Raw genomic sequence first — 19,389 nt, 5'->3', positions numbered from 1 at the left:
ACTGCCCAGGCCACCTCTGCCCCATGGCACCGAGGCCTCGTCTCCACAGTGTGTGAGCACTGCAGGGCCGGTGCCTGCAGCCCTGCCCTGGGCAGCCTCTTCCAATGCCTGAGCACCCTCTGGGTCCGGGGCAACAAGGAGGGCTCCAGCCCGGCCTGGCCCCATTCCAGGTCAGCATCAGCATTGCCAGCACCGCACAGCCCCACTCTCCAAGCAGAGATGCCCAGCGCTGGGGGGACACAAAGCCAGGAAGAGACAAGCACTGGTTCATGAGAGACACAGAAGTCAGCCTAAGGGGAGATGAGGCCAAGCACGGATGGGTTCTGCTGCGAGGAACACACTTAAAGCAAGGGGTGAAGCAGAGACCACATCCACAGCTTGCAAGTTCCACCCTGGAGCTGCACAGGAGGGTGGGCAGTGTCCAGGCCAGGAGCAGAGCTGCAGCACAGCCACCTATGCCCAGAGCTTGGCTGCCATTCCAGGACTGGGATGCAAGGTGCTGCAGCCATCCCCTAGCACTTGGGAAGATGCTGGCAGCTCCCAGGCTTCAGGCAGTGCAGCACGGACATCCCATCCCATGGGATAGCCTGCATTCTGCCCACCCCAGCAGCCGTGAGGAGCTTTCCCTACACACACACTTGGGAATTCAAGTGGTACTCATGCCCTGGAGCCTCTTTACTAGCCCTGCTTGAGCACATCACTTCAACCTGGGCGCGATGGGTGAAGTTTCCAGCTGGTAAAACCTCCCTCCTATTTTCCATCCACGCCTCCAGGAAAGCTGCCATGAGCAGGGCTGTGCCCATGGGAGCACGAAGGAAAGCCGGGACGGGATCCAGAAGTGCTGCAGCAGAGCCCTGGCAGGCAGAGGGGACAAGGATGGATGGGGAGAGCTCGGCCTCTGCAGCCCCAGCGTGGAAGGGGCTGGAGCCAGCTCCCAGTGAGGGTCAGCAGAGAGCAGCTGCAGTCCTCAGGCCCAGAGCCCTCACTCCCCTGTGGGCCCGCAGCAAGGGGGGCTCCGGCCCAGGGGACCCTTCCTCAGCATCCTCACGAACCCCTCTGCCAGGGACTCGCGTGCTTTGGGTGCCAGGCACAGGAGGGGCATTTGGGAGGGAGGAGGGCAACAGGAGATGCGCAGCACCCTCAGCCATGCGCTCGCGCTGTGCTAGGAGGTGCCTGTGGAGAAAACCAACCCCTTCCCTCCGGTATTTAACACGCTTATGAAGGGAAAGCAGCAGCTTTTCACCTCCTGGGACTGGGGGGCTCCCTGCGGGACCCAACTGCCCAGCCTTGGGTCAGACCCAGCTAAGGTGAAATGGCACTTGGGGATTGTCTCGGTACGCCTGGGGGTTCGGCCTTCCTAAAACTAGATTTATTTTCTGTACAAACTTGGCTTGAAATAGAAACCACATAAAATTCCCATTGAAAATAATGAGAATCCAGTATCAAAGAGGAAGTCTCGAGAGAGACGAGGGCTGGGGGGAGGAAGCAAAGAGCAAGGGGGAAGGAAAAAGAACGACAACAACAGAAGGAGAGGAGGAGGAGAGCTGGGAGAGGGGGGAATCAGTCTCCCACATCAGAGTCCCGGTCACCAATGAGCCAGAGGACGTGAAAGCTGAGAGCAAGGAGCCCTGTTCCAATGAGGTCCCCCAGCGCAGTCAAGTATGGGATGGAGAAGTTGTCCGGATCGAGGTCCCTGCCCCACATCCAGTGCACCATCCAGTCAGCAATGTAGAGGAGAATAAGAACCTGGGGGCAGGAAGAAAAGAGCCACATCAGCCACAGATCCCGACCTCTGCAACCCCGGGATTCATGGGGGCAGCTCAGAGACACAACCTCATCCCGAGGGATCAGAGCTGCTCAGAACCACCTTGCTGGGTCCTGCCCCAGAGCTCATCTCAGTCTCCCCTCGGGCAGGTTAAAGCCATTCCCCTTGGCCTGTCCCTACATCCCTTGTCCCAGGCCCCTCTCCAGGTTCCCTGCAGCCCCTTTAGGCACTGGAGCTGCTCTCAGGTCTCCCCTTCAGGAGCCTTCTCTTCTCCAGGCTGCCCCAGCCCCGCTCTCTCAGCCTGGCTCCAGAGCAGAGCTGCTCTTTCCCAGCCTCTGCCCTATCCCTCTTTAGCTTCACACCACCATCAAATTTAGGCTTAAAAGGGAGAACACTGGAACTCAAACACGAGATAAGCCTAAGTTTTGCCCCTCTGTTTTCAGCTCTAACCAGAATAAGCTCAAAGAGATTTGGGCAAAGAGGGGACTCAAGCACAGGAAATATTTAATCCAGAAATAAAAGAGCAACTTCCCAGCAGCCGGAACCACCGGGAGGGATGCTGCTCCCCATCAGTGCCATGAGGCTGTACTGGTACCTAAAGACAGAAGAAACCTGCAGTGGATCCTCTCAAGCCTTAGCTCTGCCTCTGACGGATGCTCTGAGTCACCTCCTCACGCTGCCTTGGGCTGTTGTGAGGGGGCACTGGAACCAGGCACGGCTCCCATGAGTGGAGCTGGCTTTGGGAGAAGCCCCAACCAGGGCACCCTTCCTGCCCTCCAGCACAGGCCCCCAGGCTCCTGCAGGAGCTGCACTGCGGATGGGGCTGGATGAGCCCCACAAGACACAGGGGTCCCTGCTCATTCCACAGCCTGATTTCCTCACCAGCAGGTTTAAACTTGCTAAAGCACCACAGAGGATAGATCACCTCGTGCGTGTTAAACACTTGTGCTAGCAGAAGGGCTTTAAAGAGACAAAAGAGAGATTCCAAACTTGCCAAGAATGACAGGAAGGAAGAACTGTGTGTACAGCTATCAACAAAGCAGCATTTATTCAGGTCGATGCCAGCTTATTTGATAAACAGAACCTCCCTAGCATGTGGATCACTTACCTGGGGACAGGGTTTGTGGCTGTGCCTTCGGGAGCGCAGCCGCCACTGAGGGATGTGGCAGTGTGCCCCTATGCCAGCTTACCTGGAGAAGTGCTGCTGTCATGTAGAAGACGATGAAGATGAGGGTGAGCGTCGTGTGCCCTCCTTGCATGGAGCTGATGGTGTAAAGGAAAACCAAGTGTCCAGGCACCACCAGGAGAAAGAGCACACGAGCAGAGCGAGAGTTCACATCTGCAAGGGAACAAAGATGGGTTCAGGCTTGAGCACGACTCTGCAGCCCCCCTGGGCTCCGGGGGACGAGGCAGCACAGCTACAGCCAGACCCCGAGCGGGGAGCTGCACACTGGGCCCTCAGCCCTGCGCTGCAGATAGCGGCTGGAGTGGTGACAGCCCCGCAGTGCTCAGGGCAGAGGCGCCAGCACTTGGCTGTCCCTGGGCTGGAACAGGCCTCAAATCAGAGCTGCTCGAAGCCTTTGCCAGCGAGAAGCTCCGTGGCGCTGCAGCTCCACAGCCCAGCAGCCTCGAGGCAGGTTTCCGTGCCCTGGCCCCATCTGGAGGGGATTTTGGGGGTGCAGGACTGGCAGGGCTGTGGCAGCAGGGCAGGGCAGGGGGCACCCAGCGCAGCGCTGCCCTCTCACACCGAAGCTTTGCTGAGGCCCGGCCGTCTCCAGAGGGCAGCTCAAGCCCCATCCCTGGGCTGAGAAGTGCCTGGGTGCAGGCTCCAGGCACCGCTGCCCATGGCGCTGCTCCAGCAGCCGCAGGGAGCTCAGCCAGGAGCGAAGCCATCCCAGGTACCTGAGCTGAAGAAGGTGGTGCAGGGGCTGGGGCACCTGCGAGGGGCCGTGTCCGGGCTCTCTCCAGGCATCCCGCTCATGTGCAGGTAGGTGGAGATGCGGCTCGCCTGCACCGCCACCAGGTTGCCACCCACGCCTGCAGAGAGGAGAGAGCACTCAGGAGATGGCCCGCAGCGACCAGCCTGCACCTGCCAGGGGCTGGAATCACGCAGCCCAGTCTGGTTTTGACCTGCATTCCACTCCTGCAGGATGTGAGGAGCTGGGACAAAGGACGCTGTTCTACAGCGTCCCCTTCGGCCCCTGCGTAACACAGATGCATTCTGGCACTGCAGCTTTCATTGCAAGCAAGGAGGTGAAGCAAAACGGTGGGTCAGGCACCCAGACAGACACAGGAAGTTTAAAGTTACTGTTCTTTGTAGGAGGCTGTGGCAGCCACTGCCCCAAGATGCACCGGCTCAGAATGAACCCCTTTTCTTGCTGCAGGTAACGAAATAAAGGGGTTTTCCTGGTTCTCTATGCAGAAGGGAGGTCAAAAGCGATTGGATGTCCTGGCTCTGAGTTGCAAACACAAATCTTGGTGTCAGCAGGTGCCACAAGGCCCAAACAAGGGGCCGGGGGATGAGGAGTTTGCGCTGGACCCCTGGGAAATGCCCTGCAGGGGAAGGGCTGGCACCGGGGGAGCCCGGCGGCTGCAGAGCCCCAGGCAAACCCCACTGCTGGCAAAGGGGTCCTGGATGCACCTGAAACGGGGAGCAGGGAGAACGCAGGGGCTGCGGGCACGGAGCGCTCACCGTTGATGACGGGCGTGAAGACAGCCATGCCAGCGAAGTTCGGATCCGAGACCGTCCTGTCCAGGATCAAACCCCCAACGCTGCAGAGGGAAGGATGAAGAGCTCAGCGCTGACCGCCCGGGGGGCTCAGCGCGGGCACCCATGAAGATGCACGTGGGTGGAAGGGGAAGGGTCGGTAAGGGAAGGCAGTTGTCGCAGGATCTGCTCCCCTTGCTGCCAAACCCCATCCAAGCCTAACCCCCAGCGTGCAGCTCAGCGCAGGGCGACACCAACAGCAATGCTGCCCAGCAGAGGGCAGAGGGAGCTGAACAGGATCCCCGCTTCCTCCCTGGCCGTGCCCTGCGCAGCGGCTGCGGCGGTGCCAAGGCCCTGGGTTCCCAGGAATCCCCACCTGCTGATGGCCATGGCAATGATGACCGGCTCCCAGCCAGAGTACAGCACCTCCCGGGTGGCCGCGTTCTTCTTGGCAATGATGATCCAGATGGGCAGCAGGGCGATGAAGAAGGCGCATACCAAAGGATTCACGTAGGCTTTGCTCTCTGAGGGGGAAACAAGCAGAGGCGACAGCTCAAGGGCACATCCTGCTGCAGCCAGGTGCGGCGCTGAGCTCTCCAGACCTGCCCACACCCTGCTGCCAGGCAGGGACTCCAGTGAGGGCTGGCAAACCGGACCTCAGCTCTGCAGGACGTGGCCTTTCCTTCTCCTGGTGCCCTCCCAAGGGAGGTCTCCTCAGTTTCAAGCGCTCATCCCCACTCCTGCGCAAGCCCTCCCAGGGCTGCTTCACCTCTGGCTGAGTCACATCCCTAGGCCAGCGCCAGGGAAGGAAGGTGGAGGGGAGGGAGGAGGAAGTCTGGAGCCTGCAGCTGCAGCTCGGCACCCAGCTGGGGCTCACAGTACAGAAGACAGGATCCAAAGCTGCCTTCTCCCATGCTTGAGCCACAGTCAAGCCCCTGGCGCTTGAAAGGGGACAACCTCCCCCTTCGCACTTCACCTAGTGCATGCAGAGCGCTGCCAGGGCTGCCTCCAGCTAAAAGGCAGTAAGAAGGGCTCTTCCCTCCCCTTCTCAGCCCTGACTGGGTCTCACTGACTGAGGCAGCTTCCAGAGCCCCCGAGAACAGAAAGGATAAAGGGAAAGGGTGAAATGAGGGGGAGATGCAGAAGCACATGGAAGCACCATGGAGAGACAAAGGCCGCCTCTTGCTCCTCACCCAGCTCCTTGTACAAGCCCCAGCTGATCCCTGAAAGCAGAGCCAGGGTGATGAGGTCCCCCAGGCTGGCAGCAATTGGCGTGGCGACGTTATCAGGATTGATCCCCATCTTCCTGGACCCGATGATGACCCCAATCATAATCATGCCTGCAGCCAAAAAGAGGGAGAGAACGGGATGAGGCCGGGGGGAACCCAGCATTTCAGGAGGAGGTGCAGGGGGGTGCGCAGGGTCTGCCTCTCACCCAGAACAAGGGAAGCAATGAAAGCAGTGGCCACGCTGCTGGCACACAGCAGGACAGCATGGTCAATGCTGAAGTGCCCATCTGGGATCCATCCGAACACCACGGCTGCGATGGAGGCCAGGAAGCCAACCACGGTGGCCTGAACCTGCAAATGAAACCCAGGCACTCTCTGAGAGGACTGGAGAGCAGCATGGTGCTGGGCGGAGGGGAACACCACCCAGGGCACCTTACATGGACACCCTTACAGGACACGTTAGCAGGGATCTAACCTAGCCTAACCCCCAGGGCAAACTGTCCTGGTAGGTGGCTGTGGGACAGAAAGGTGCCTTTCCCTCCCCATCAGAGGTGTGATAGTGACAGTCAATAGCAAGCCCCAGGCATTGAAACTGGGCTTGCACCAACTGCCTGTACTTCCACTTTGCTCTTACCTGAATCAGAGCCATGTTCCCCGTTATCATCTTCCAGAGCTCTTTGGGTGTATCCATTTGGCCAATATTAGCCTGCGAGAGGACATCAAGCATCAGTAAAGACTGACAGCATTGAGCACTTGTGACCAGTCAGATTCCTACCCTTCAGTGATGCAAGCTTGTGCCAGGAGCAGCAAAGAGCAAGGACCTCGCATCCTCAGCTCTCAGGGGAGGGCAGCCCACTAGAAAAGGGCTGTGTCCGTGCGCGTCCTGCACTAAGAGCCCAGCCTGTGAGTGTCACTGGGGCTGTGCACCCTGGGTAAGGACAGAGCCTCTCCCAGGTTACCGTGGCCTCATCAGACATCAAACCTGTTTCAGCATCAGCGTCCTCTTCCCAGCTGCAGGAAGGGGCTGACACTCCACAGGAGTGGAGCCAGAGCCGCTACAGAAGGGGTTTTCAAGGGGAATGGACCTCAGTGGAATGTCTGATGAACAACCTTGCAAAGGCAACAAGCTCCACTTTGTCCCCGGGCACAGGCACGCACTGCTGCTTATTTACTCACTGCCTTCACTCCAGTGGTGACGAAGCCAAGCCTGGCCCGGGCCCAGCTGGGTCACGCAGGCGGGAGGGACCGAGGGGCGCAGGGACCCCCTGCTCCAGGCCGGAGCAGCAGCACAGGGGCAGGGGGAGTTAAAGGCTGGGGAAACAAGGGCAGTGCCACGAGAAGCAGCTGGGGCACAGGGGCCACCTGGCACCGCTGCGGCCACCGGAGAGCCCCGGAGCAGCCGCGGGTTGCTCTGACCCCCTGCTGGGTGATGCACGATGCTGTGATGGCAGAGCACGAGGGTTCTGCTCTTCCCTAGCGCCTTTTAGGTCCTTATGGTGGGAAGGGATAAGCTTACATCTAATCGGGGATTATTAGAAGCTGAACATGAGGAAACAAGGGAGAGGCTCAGTCGTGAACAACTCGTCTTCCTGCCCTCCTCACTGCATGCTCGAGAGGTGCCAGCACCGGGATGTGCCCATCTCTGCAGGGAATTATCCTGCTCAGTTTAGTGGGAAGGAGAAAGGAACTGGGGGCAAGCTAACAAAATAGGGACTGAAGTAGCCCTGAGCACATCCAGCACAGGAATTTGAGCTCCATGTGAAGCATGACCTTAAAATTCCAGCCCCATGGCAATTAGGTTGGGATTAACATACCCCAGCTGTAGTCACTGGCAACAGGACCGTAATCCTTTAACTAATGGCAGTTTTGATCCTTAATTGTGAAGGAATTTCTGAGGTACCTTAATGCAGCACTAATGAGGAAGCCACAGGCTGAGAGAGCACCTGGGGCTGCTTCCCTGCGGCCGGAGCACGAGGCTCGCACCATGAAGCCCCAGAAGGGTTCCCCACGCTGAGGGAAGAACAGGGCAAAGGATAAACAGGAAAGCCCAAGAGATCATCCTATCCCAGCATAGGATCCCAGCCTGCTTTGGGTTGGAGGGACCTTAAAGCTCATTCAGCTCCAGCCCCTGCCACGGGCAGGGACCCCTTCCACTGGAGCAGCTTGCTCCAAGCCCTGTGTCCAACCTGGCCTTGAGCACTGCCAGGGATGGGGCAGCCACAGAGCACAGCAGAGGGGCAGGATCCCCTCCCTGAGCTGCTGCTCCCACTCTGGGGGTGCCCCCAGCACACGGGGGGGTTCTGGGCTCAAGCACACACTGAAGCTGGGTCATGGGGAGCTCTCATCACCCCAAACCCCCATGCATTGATGCAAGAGGTCGAGCACAAGGGAAGGGATGTGTGTAGAGGCAGCACAGCCAGGGCAGAGCCAAGCAGAGGACACAGCCTGGGTGCTGGCCCATGGGGCTAGTGCCACCCCTCAGCCATCAGCCCAGGGGCAGGAGGAGGCAGCAGCCACCCAGCACAGCCGGACGGGTGCTCTCTGTGCCCGCTGCCTCATGACCCTGCTGCAGCCACCAGAGCACAAAGTTTCACGTCCCTGGGGCTTTGTGTCCAGTCTCGGTTCCCTGCCAATCCTGCTCCTTCCCAGCCCCATAGGGAAGAGCACGAAGTGCTCTGCTGCCTTCATCCCAGGAGGGCCAAGCAGCCCCGCAGCTCAGCCCCTGCTCAGCAAGGGCGAGCTGGCCATGAGGGAGAGCAGCCTGCGTGTGGGACAGCAGGACCCTGAACAACAGAGAGGGACTCAAACAAAGGGGTTTGTTTCCCAGCACAAAGCTCAGGCTCTGTCCCTGCGAGCCCTGGCACAGGAGCACAGCAGGGCTGGGGCAGCACGAAGCCTCCCAGCAGCTCTGTCCTGCCCAGCAGCACCTGGGGAGAGGAGACCAGCACCAAGGGGACGCAGCCACGGCCCAGCTCCTGCCTGTGATGCTGGCACAGGCATCCCCAGTACCCTGCTCCCGCACGGAATGAGGGCTGAATCAAGGAGCTGGTCCCCTCACTGGGCAAGCCAAGGGAAATGCTGTTTGCATCCCTGCTCCCCAGGGCTGCAGGGACAGCCTCAGGCTCTACAGAATATGATGCTCATGTGCCACTGGTTCAGTGCAGAAGAGCAGCATCCCACAGGGTACACACAGAGCACTGTCAGAACCTGGATGAGCAGCTCAAAACGTTGGCTCTGCTGCTATCAAGGAATGCACCTCAAGAAGAGGCCAACAAGAAACTCCTGAGGAGGAAAGAGTCACAGCTGGGATCTCACCATTGCTCAAGAGGAAAGAACAAGAGAGGACCCAGGAGAGCAGACACAGAGACCTTTGACAACACTCTCCTGTGCTTTCCCCTGCAGCAGCCAGAAAGGGGAATGCTGAGAGGCAGGGAGCTAAGCTAAGCTCTCTGCTAGCTATCCTTGCTGCTGCCACCCAGGCACACAGGTCTCCATCCCTACACCTCAGTGCACTTCCCGAGTAGTGCTCTCAGGCCAAGGCACATCACCTCCTTTGCACTGTCAAGGCGAGGACCGGGCTGCTTGCTGCAAGGGCAACACGCAGCAGAGAGACAGAGCTTGGCAGCAGGCAGCCAACACCTTGGAGATGTGAGGCTCAAAGCTCTGCATGCTCCCATCATGGGATACACGGAGACGTCAGGCAGTCACTGGCTGTCACGCTCCAGCAGAAGATGGCTTGCAGGAGGAAGGAGAGCTATTGTCCCTGAGAGGAGAGGATGGCAGGCTCAGCTCCGCTCCACAGGCAGGCTGCTGTTACGGAGGCATTTAAACACAAAGCAATTCATTTTCAGCTGGACTAAGCCCGTACTCTGAGGGGTAACAGCGCCTGCCCCTTCTCTCGCAGGGAGCTCCCCGCTTCCCAGGAATCAGACTGGGTTCTAGCAAGAGCAGTGCCCAGCCGTGCCCCTCCATCAGCTTCAAGAGGCTGCCAGTCCCCCTGCTCGCTCTCACTGCAAGGTCCCCCCTTGGCTGTACAGCCCTCTGCAGCCTCTCAGCCCTCCTGAGCCTGGCTGCCTGCAGCCTGCTCTGGTGACATCCCTGCACCCAGCTTCCTCCGGAGGAAAGCCGGATCCAAGCCGGTTTGGAACAGTTCTACCTGCCAAAGGCAGCTCACACACTGAGCTTCCAGGCCCACGAGCAGCCAGGACACGGAAGGGAGCTGCCAGCAAAGCTTAAGGACTATTAAACCTTCAAATCGGATCAGTCCAGAGGCACCTTCCCAGCCTGCTGAACTGCGGTCACTGACAGAGATGTGTCCGCCCAGCCACCACACACACACAGAGGCATTCCCAAGCAGGTATCCCGCTCCCTCCTTCCCTGGATACTCACAGCTGTGGACAGGCGAGATGCCAGCGTCATCTCCAGGTTCCCCTTCAGGCCCAGCAATGCAGGCACTAAGATAAAGACCTCAGTCACGTACTTGAAGACATCCCAGTGCTGCAAGAGTGAAACAAAGGCCAGTAAATAACCACAGCCTGGGATGGGTGGAAAGGACCTCAAAGCTCCTCCAGCTCCAACCCCTGTCCCGGGCAGGGACCCCTTCCACTGGAGCAGCTTGCTCCAAGCCCCTGTGTCCAGCCTGGCCTTGAGCACTGCCAGGGATGGGGCAGGATTCCTGGCTGTTGGAATCCTTTGCTTGGGACCCTGTGTCACTGACCCAGAGCCCGTGCATGGCTCTGAGCACACAACCCGGTTCCTCCTCTGCCCCAGTTTGGGTTCTGCTGTGGTCTCCTGTGTCTGTGCAGCAGTGACCACACGTTCCTGAGCCCAAACCTGGATCTCAGGGGCTCAGCCTTCAACTTCCAGGTCAACCCCCCTGAGATGAACCACTGCAAAACGTGACACAGAGAAGCCAAGACAGGGAAGGATGGAGAGATCTGGCCCCATACCTGCAGTCGGTGGCGGAAGCGAGGGCTGAAGCTTGTCCAGCCTCCGCTGGGAGCCATTCCCTACAAACACCCTTTGGAGCAGTTACCCCACTACGGCCTCTGCTCAGCCTCCCTCAGCTGCACCTACATTACTCATAGGATCATTTGGGTTGGAATGGACCTTAAGATCATCCCTGCCATGGGCAGGACAGCTCACCCTGCAGCAGGATCCACTGAGCCCTGTGGCTCTGCAGCCACGTCAGCTCCCTTGGGCACGAGGCAGAAGAGGCAGCCACGGGTAGTTAGGAAAGAGGGAGGGGTAATTGCAGGCTGAGCACACGAACCCACACCGCTGCATTTAACCCCCCCAACCACAGAAACCTCCCTGCCCCATTCCCTGTTGGCAGGAAGGCCCCACGTCCACAATAACTCCTCCTCCTTCCCCGAGGACAGCGAGCTCCCAGCAGCACGGTCACAGCCTCCCCGGCTCCATCTCCCTCCTTGGCCGTGCCACACCGCAGGGCGCCGAGCCAACAGGACACGCATTCCCTTCTGGACCAGGAACTCGATTGGCCAACACCTTCCAGCAAACACAAGTCACTGCTGCGGGAAGGACCGGCCTTATCTCTGTTTGGTTTTCCAGCCTCTGTGCCCCCAGCCAAGCAACTCCTGCCAGCTCCTGTGCAGCGCCACAGCCAAGCTGCACTCGCCCCCAAAGCCATCTGGGAGCAAACTGTGACCACAGGAGACAGGTAAATGTGTCGTGGGGATGAACTGGGACCACTTCTCAATGGGAAAAAGTGGTTTTCGGTCGTTGTACATCTTCAGCTCTGACAGCCTGGGAAGACAAGCTGACCGTGTCCAGCCCCCAGGGCAAGGATGGAAGCTGCCCGGGTGTGTCACAGAATCCCAGCCTGGTTTGGGATGAAGGAGCATTAAAGCTCCTCCAGCTCCAACCCCTGCCATAGGCAGGGACACCTTCCACTGGAGCAGCTTGCCCCAAGCCCCTTCAGGCACAGCCACAACCCTCCCTGTGCTCGAGGACACGGCTCCTGAGGATGTACGCACCCGGTCCCCTCTCTGCTATGCTGTGATGGGCGGATCAGGAAACCACAGTGGGTGCTGGACCCGACCCCTGGGCTGTGGGGGCCCCTCCATTCTGTCCCCAAGCAGGGGACATCAGAGTTCAGTGCTCACTGGGAGAGGCAGGAGGGAGAATCCGCCTGGAATACTCCTCCAACAGAGCGGCACTCCAGGCTGTGCTTCCTTTCAGGTCACACCTAGGCAGGCGAGCTGGGCTCTCCCCAGCCTGTTTTTAAGCATTCTGATTCTTTGGCTGCTCTTGCATCCGTGAATCCTTTGCCACGACTTCCCTTTGCAGTACCCAGAACTCGAGGAGGAAGCAACACGCTCCCGCTTCCCAGCGGGACGAGCTGGGGGTCACCAGCATCACTAGGAAAGGAACACTGGCATTAGTCAGCCCAGGGGCTGGCTGTAAATGACCCTTTAAAGGAGGCTGTGCTGGAAGCTGCTGCTGGACCTCCCTGCGCAAGGCATGGGTGTTCCTGGAGAAAGGAACAAAAACCATCTTTGGGGAAGGAAAACAAGGAGATTTGTGCAGGCATCAGCAGCTCGCTCCCTGCAAAGAGCAGGCCCCATGGGCTCCTGCCAGCTCTCTTAATCTGTTACACAACAAGGGTCTGCAGGCATTCAGTAGGGCTTGAAGGTCTCCCTGCACCCTGCAGAGAGCAAAGGCCCTGCAGAGCCGTGTGCCCACACTGCGGCTCCAAGGGGACAACCAGAGCCTGCCTGTGTGGGGAACCCAAAACAGGGAAAGAGGAAATGTGGACTTCAGTTCAGGCCATTGAGCTGTCAAAATCCCTTTCTCCCCCCCTGCATCCCTTCGATATCTCCATCTCAGTGCCTCTGAGAAGCACAGAAAGAAGCTGTTCTGAAGGGTGAGGAGGGAAGATAACAGCACACAGGAGCCTTCAGAGTGCCTCTTGGCAGAGCATGGAAGAGAACCACATGGAAAGGGACTCCATGCCCAGCACCGCCTCCTGCCCTCTGGGACAGGGAGCAGAGTGACCATCACCACTGCAGGCTCCGGAAGCAGCACCAGCCCCAGGTGGTGCTTTCAGCTGCCTCCATCTCGCTGCCTTCAGAGGCTCTGCACCTGCACCCTGCTGTTTCCTGGTGGCAGATGCCTCTCCCTGCTGTCATTTGGGTTTCCAGGAGTGGTTTCGCTCAGCTGATAAGGGGGTGGTGACTCACAGCAGCCCCGAGGGGAGGGGATGCTGCAGGTTGGAGCTGTGGCTGCTTCCCTCTCCACAATGCCAAGGAACAAGCAGCCTTAGTGCAGGAGGTGCAGCTCCAGAGGGATGCTGACAGCAGGAGCAGCCTCCATCCCATGCAAAGCACCGGCAGGGAGCAGGCAAGGCTGGAGCAAAACCAGGGCTCTGCTGGGAGAGGAAACGGTGCCAACAGTCCTGCACTGCACACACAGGAGCAGTCACCTGGCCCACAGGGAGCAGAGGCAAATCCCTAGGGACACATCAGTGGGACAGCATGGCTAAAGGGGATGCTGTGCTCCCAGAGGGGAACCAATTACCACTGCCTGATTAGTCTGTGTAGCCAAAACAGTGGAACCCGAGCGGATGGAGGCCTCCATCCATCACTAACCACAGCTGCATCCAACACAACGGGGCTCCAGCCACCCCGGTGCTCCAGCAACCCACTCCACGTGCACCCTCCGTGCATCCAAGGCTTTGGATCTCCAGGAAGCCAGCTCCAAATCAGCTCCCCAGCCAAGCAGGCAGGGACCACACACTTCCCCTTCCCACCCTATGGCATTTCAATGCCTCATTTAGTGCCAGGGCTAACGGGAGTTGGCAGGACACGCTGCAGAGCCACACGCTGAGCTGCTGTGGGACAGAGGAATGATGCAAACACAGCAACATCCCCCCCTGCCCACCTCCTCCTCAGCACAAAGGCTGCTCCTTTGCCAGGAAAGGCTTTAGGCTGGGTTCAGATCCCTGGCTCTGGGACTCTGCCAGAGGCACGATGAGTTTACAGGCAGCCTGCAAAGGCAAACATGCTCGGAAGGGCTCTTTTGCAGCAGATTGTTCTGGTAAACCTCGCCTGGCTTCACTCAGCCCAGCCGGCCTTTCCTGTTCTGAGTCACTGCACAGGTTCATGAACAGCAGCCACAGGGATGACCACTGGACAAAGGCATGCAGGGAAACAGCCACCAGGGAAAAGCAAGCAAGAGCAGCGCCTGCCTGGCCTCGCAGCGCTGCAAACCTGACTGACCCTGTGGGCACAGGAGCTGAACTCTGCCAACACTGCGAGGTTTTACCCCCCTTCAGCAAGCAGAGGAGCTTCCAGCAGAGCAGTTTGGGTTGGCCAGAACTCCAAAATGGCTGCCTCCTCCATCCAAACCATCTCACCCTCCTCTGCTGTGGGCATCAAACCAGCTCCGTGCTCCAGAGCACAGCAGAGGGGGTGAAGCAGCTGAGGTGCTGCCAGAGACCCACATGGGTGGAAAACACATAGCCTCTCCTCCCCTCGCCGCAGGCATCACCAGGGTCCCCCTGACCCAACCAGCATCCAAGGTAACTGATCCCTCCCAGTTGCTATCTGCTGAACTAGCTGTGCCATTCCAGTGTCTCCTGGCTTGGGATTAAACCATGGTCTATAGAGACAGGATGCAGAGCCCAGCGGCGTGCCAGGGAAAGAGCAATCCTACCTGCACAATGTCCAGCACCATTCCAGCAGCAACTGTCCCAAAGCCTGCCAGGAGGAAGGGAAAGAGGACTTGCAGCCCGATGGAAAAGGAGGTCTCCTTGAGGGGAGAGGCTGGCTCAGGGCCTCGGTCTGTGCTGGTGTCATCACTTTCATTGCTCTGGCTGCCGTTTTCCAGCAGGGCATCTTCCTCCCGCACCCCTTTAGCATTGGCACGGGACTCCAGCACCACCACTTCCACCCCAGCGCCATCAGGTCCCAGGAAATCCGAGGGCTCCACCAGCTGCCCTCGCTCTGGACTGGCGCGGCAGTCCACGGGCACGATGGGCAGCACAGCCCCGTTGGCCTGGTGGGTCTCCTTCTGCTCTGCCTTGGAAGACATGCTGCAGAGAGGCTATCCTGACCCTTGGCTTGGTGGGCCTACAGCCAGCAGCTATTCCAGAGGGGATCTTCGGCCAGGAGCTTACACAAATGGCCTTCCCGGCATCTAGAGGTGACCTCCCCTATCCCTGCTTGCCTGCCTTGGAGTGCAGAGACTGCTCCTGCAGCAGAGATCCCCATCAAGCAACGTCCAGGAACGGAGGACACCAAGCACACGGAGGGAACACTGCAGGAACTGGGAATTACAGCAGATTCACTCCGATTCTCCTCCTCCCCAGCGCTGTGTGGTGCAGCGGCCACTGAGCCGGGATCCAAGCTCTTCTGCCTTGGTGTATGACACTTTAGTGCATCTTTCTCCAGATCCCTCTTCCAGCGGTACGACTGCTGTGGTGGGGTGCGCAAGGCAGAGAGAAAACCAGATGAAGGCCACTGAATAAGCTCAGATGATGAGGAAGCAGAGAGCAGACCCGAGGGGCTGGGTTTCTGAGATGAAACAATTGAGAAGAGCTCTTCTTGCTGCCAGGGCTTTGGTACCTGCTCCAGTGGCGCTGCAGAACTGAAGGCTCCGGGGGGTTTTGCTTCAGCCTGTCCTGTGCTGTCTGCCAAACACCCAGCAGCACCAGCACGCTCCGACCGTCACGGCTGGCCTCTTCCAGGAGGATTTCTCACCTCACAGCACGAGTGAGAGCTCTTATTTAAAGTCACAGCAGGCTCCCAGTTCAGGTTACTCACGGGGCCGAGCAGGCTGCAGGGTGGGAGCTGGCATCGGAACCGCCTCCGGCTTCAGGGCGCTCTCCAAGAGCTCCTCTTTCACCTGAAACGCATGGGAGGAGCACAGGTATTCCGCCGGCTCTCAGCATTCACAGCTCATTCATCCCAACGCATCCTGCCCCAGCACACGCTGAGGGCGCACCCACCGACCTCCCCCTGCGGCCCCTCCAGTGCCGTGCAAGGGGCGCGGGGGAGCACCCGCTCCCTGCTCCCCGAAGCGAACACCGGGGAGGTGCCCGCACACCGCGCCCCGCCCGGAGGCCGAGCCCCGCCGGGCCCCCGTGCAGCGCCGCTGCCCCAGGGAGCCCAGCGCGGAGCAGGGCCTGCGGGAGAAGCGCGGCCCCGAGGCTGCCCCGGTGGCCGCAGAACCGCGCTCCCCGCGCACCGCCGCTGCTGCTGCCCCGGGAGCCGCTGCCCCGAGCGGAGCGGAGCGGACGGAGCCCCCCGCCGAGCCCCCCCGTGCGCCCGGCGCCGCCGCAGCCCCCGCCGCGGTCCCGGCTCCCCCCCGGTGCCGCCGTGCCCCGGTGCTCACCCCCGCTGCCCGCCGCGCTGTGCCCGGCCCGCCCTGACATCACCGCCCGCCAATCGTGGCCCTGCCCAGCGCGCCGCGCGCCGCACCCATTGGCCGGCTGAGCGTGGCGTCACGCCTGGCCCCGCCCCACCGTGGGCGGGGAGGCCCCGCCCCTTCGCGGCGCGGGAGGCGTGGCCCCAGGGTCACGTGGCGCTGGGCGCAGACGGAGGGGCTGTGGGTGCCCCCGGTTCTGGGGCGATGCTGGGAGCGGGGATCCCGGCTCGGGGGTGCCCCAGGTCTCGGGGCGATGCTGGGAGCGGGGATCCCGGCTCGGGGGTGCCCCAGGTCTCGGGGCGATGCTGGGAGCGGGGATCCCGATGCTGGGAGCGGGGATCCCGGCTCGGGGGTGACCCCGGTTCTGGGGTGATGCTGGGAGCGGGGATCCCGGCTCAGGGGTGCCCCCGGTTCTGGGGTGATGCTGGGAGCGGGGATCCCGGCTCGGGGGTGCCCCAGGTCTCGGGGCGATGCTGGGAGCGGGGATCCCGCCTCGGGGGTGCCCCCGGTTCTGGGGTGTTGCTGGGAGCGGGGATCCCGGCTCGGGGGTGCCCCCATCTCCACCGGGGCAGCCGCGCTGGGCAGAGCCTGCTGCGCCCCCAGCACCAGCGGTGTCTGCTGTCCCCCACCCGGGGTCCGGTACCTCCACACACGAGGCTATTCCCGCCTCAGCCATGCAGCAGCCACCCAGCGTTGGGACCTCTTCTGTCGGGCCGGGACCATGGAAGCCGTCTCAAGAGAGGGGTTCCAACCCGTGGGCTCCAACCTATGGAGCTGTCTCAGGGAAGCCGGCTCAAAGGGTTCTCTGAGGCAGTTCAGCCAAGAAAACTGGGAACGCCATCGCATCTCCTTACACGAAACCGGCCCACAACAAACACGTACGTAAACAGCAGCATCTTCTGCAGAGATCAGTGACTCATAGCACTCTCAATTCCTGAATGAAACCAGCTCTTCTGATTCATGTTTTCCTCTTAATTCCCCCCTTGGTTTTTTGCCTTGTTGCCCAAGTGGAACTTCTGACCAGCTGTTGTTTTTCCTTCCTGCCTTTCCTTTCCTCCCAGGAAACACTCACCAGCCAAGTGATTACCCAGAGCCATGATGCGTCCCCAGCCTTGGAGGCAGGTCACTGAGTGAGGAACGGGCCCTGTGACCCAGCACATGTGTGAGGGGAAGAGGGGGAGCAGCCCAGGGTCTGGAATCCTCCTCCCTCACCACCTCAGACACTGAGTCAAGTGTGACCAGAGCTGGTGACTTCATTTCTTAAACCAAGGAAACAAAGGCAGTCAATGGCAGAAAGAGATCCACTGGGATCGAGATGCCTCTGAAGCTCTGGGCTCTGCTGCTTCATTTCTTTCTGCTTGGATTTGAGCAACCTCATCCAGAAACCTTCCTAAGCTCAATTTTTCATAAAGCCATGGAATGGTTTGGGTTGAAGGGATCTTACAGCTCCTCCAGCTCCAACCCCTGCCCCGGGCAGGGACCCCTTCCACTGGAGCAGCTTGCTCCAAGCCCCTGTGTCCAACCTGCCCTTGAACATTGCCAGGGATGGGGCAGCCACAGCTTCTCTGGGCACCCTGTGCCAGCGCCTCAGCACCCTCACAGGGAAGAGCTTCTGCCTAAGAGCTCATCTCAGTCTCCCCTCTGGCAGGTTAAAGCCATTCCCCTTGGCCTGTCCCTACAGGCCCTTGTCCAAAGCCTCTCTCCAGGTTTCTTGTAGCCCCTTTAGGCACTGGAACTGCCCTAAGGTCTCCCTGGAGCCTTCACCATAAACTGTGGCACTCACCACAAACGTGGTCTGTCAGGCTCTCCTTCTGCCTCCATCTTTCTTTGCTGCCTTGGAAAAGCCGTATCTCCCCCAGGGTGACTGCTCTTCCCCCACCTCCCTAAAAACATGGTGCACCAGAACGTGACCTTGTTGATGACAGAGGGCCCAGCTGCGCGCTCAGGAAGTGGCTGCGCAGACACAAAAGCTGCCTGAGACGAGGAAACAGAAATAGATAAAATCCCCCCCAGAGATCAGAAAGGCAGAGGATGAAAGGGCAGGAAATGGGTTTCCAGTTGCAGGGCTGCAGGTACCAAGGGCAACAAAAGGCTTGGAAAGGAAAGAGTTTACCACTGCACTCCATGCCCATGTGTTCCACACCTGACTCTGGCACTCCCAAACTGTCCAAGCACTCACCACCGACTGAGGGGACCACAATGGCAAGAGGAGGACACAAGAGTCCAACAAAATCCATTGGTTTGGCCACAGTCACTCAAACAACCCACCTCTGACAGTGGTCACAGAGGTCCCTTTGCTCTGCTGAGCCCCACTGCTGTGTGGCACCGATCTAATGCTGGTGAGGATGGAGCCCAAGCTCTCTCGGAGCAAGGATGCTGAAGGAACCTGGTTCTCAGTTACTTGTATCCAGGAATCTCAAGAGGCAAACTCAAAAGCTGAACAGGTTGTGGATAATGAATTATTCCCACAGAGGTCAGTCCAGGGCAAACGCAGCTCATGAGGGCAGGAACAACGTCAGAAGCTGAGCCTAATCTGGTCCTGCCATGGGGAGCACGGAAGTTGTGTTTTACCAGCCTGGAAGCAAACAATCCCATCACCATCCTTTTTCCAAGGTCCGGATGACCACCGCTCCCAATCCATGTGTGCCCCACGTGCTGTGCCTGCTGTGACAAACATAGGTCAAGCTCAGGCAGGTCCATCCCGAGGGCTTTCTGCCATGGGAGAGCACGTGGCAGGGAGGAGGTGGAAGGTCTTTGCTTCCTGCATTCCACAAGGCAGCAGCTGCTGCCCCAGTGATAGCACGGACCCCAAAATCCCAAAGAGGATTAACCTTTTCTGATCATCACAGAATCATGGAACAATCTGGCCTGGAAGGGACCTAAAGCTCATCCAGTTCCAACCCCCTGCCACGAGCAGCGACACCCTCCACTAGAGCAGGTTGCCTCAAGCCCTGTCCAAGCTGGCCTTGATGTCTATACAACCAGGAGGAGTTCATACCCCTTACTCTGGCCACTGGACCAATTCCTGGTGGTAATTCACTGCTGCCTTTCTCTAATCACCTTCGCCATACAAAACATGAGAATACCCTGTTGTAGCTGTGGTAACTGGGCAGAGAGTGCATGGAGAGCCTCAGCACTGACCCAGCACAGTCCCCGAGCAGAGTGTTCCTGCCGTGAACAAGGAACTGGTTACTTGGTGAAACAGCAGAGCTACAGCCAGGCCCTGCCGTTTGGTTGCCTTCCTAGTGCAAGAGCAGGCAGTGTCCAAGTGATGTGAGGGTTTACAGAGTTACAATAAA

The 19,389-nt window shown here is 59.5% G+C and overlaps 1 protein-coding gene across 1 annotated transcript; it reads right to left on the bottom strand.

Annotated features, from left to right (window-relative positions):
* Positions 1 to 1,347: 1,347 nt before the first annotated feature.
* SLC41A1 (solute carrier family 41 member 1) lies at positions 1,348 to 18,029 on the bottom strand. Its single transcript, XM_062605608.1, has 11 exons — positions 17,874 to 18,029; positions 14,378 to 15,568; positions 10,091 to 10,198; positions 6,336 to 6,407; positions 5,908 to 6,052; positions 5,666 to 5,812; positions 4,849 to 4,996; positions 4,458 to 4,537; positions 3,668 to 3,802; positions 2,956 to 3,104; positions 1,348 to 1,746 (listed from the first exon to the last, which is right to left on the bottom strand). Exons 2-11 carry the CDS (start codon positions 14,753 to 14,755, stop codon positions 1,561 to 1,563), a joined length of 1,548 nt encoding a protein of 515 aa, XP_062461592.1. The 5' UTR covers positions 14,756 to 15,568; positions 17,874 to 18,029; the 3' UTR covers positions 1,348 to 1,560.
* Positions 18,030 to 19,389: the final 1,360 nt, after the last annotated feature.

The sequence above is a fragment of the Pezoporus occidentalis genome, unplaced genomic scaffold (genome assembly GCF_034315485.1).
Source record: "Pezoporus occidentalis ecotype Australia unplaced genomic scaffold, CSIRO_AGI_Poc_V1 ctg92, whole genome shotgun sequence".
Lineage (NCBI taxonomy): Eukaryota > Metazoa > Chordata > Aves > Psittaciformes > Psittacidae > Pezoporus > Pezoporus occidentalis.
This window is presented reverse-complemented; position numbering and strand designations above follow the sequence as displayed.

Coding starts and splice junctions, on each gene's coding strand:
- SLC41A1 (XM_062605608.1), bottom strand. CDS start 14,755: ATGTCTTCCAAGGCAGAGCAGAAGGAGACCCACCAGGCCAACGGGGCT. Junction 10,199..14,377: donor TGGTGCTGGACATTGTGCAG/GTAGGATTGCTC, acceptor TCACTCTTGCAG/CACTGGGATGTCTTCAAGTA. Junction 6,408..10,090: donor CATCTCGCCTGTCCACAGCT/GTGAGTATCCAG, acceptor GTCCTCTCGCAG/GCTAATATTGGCCAAATGGA.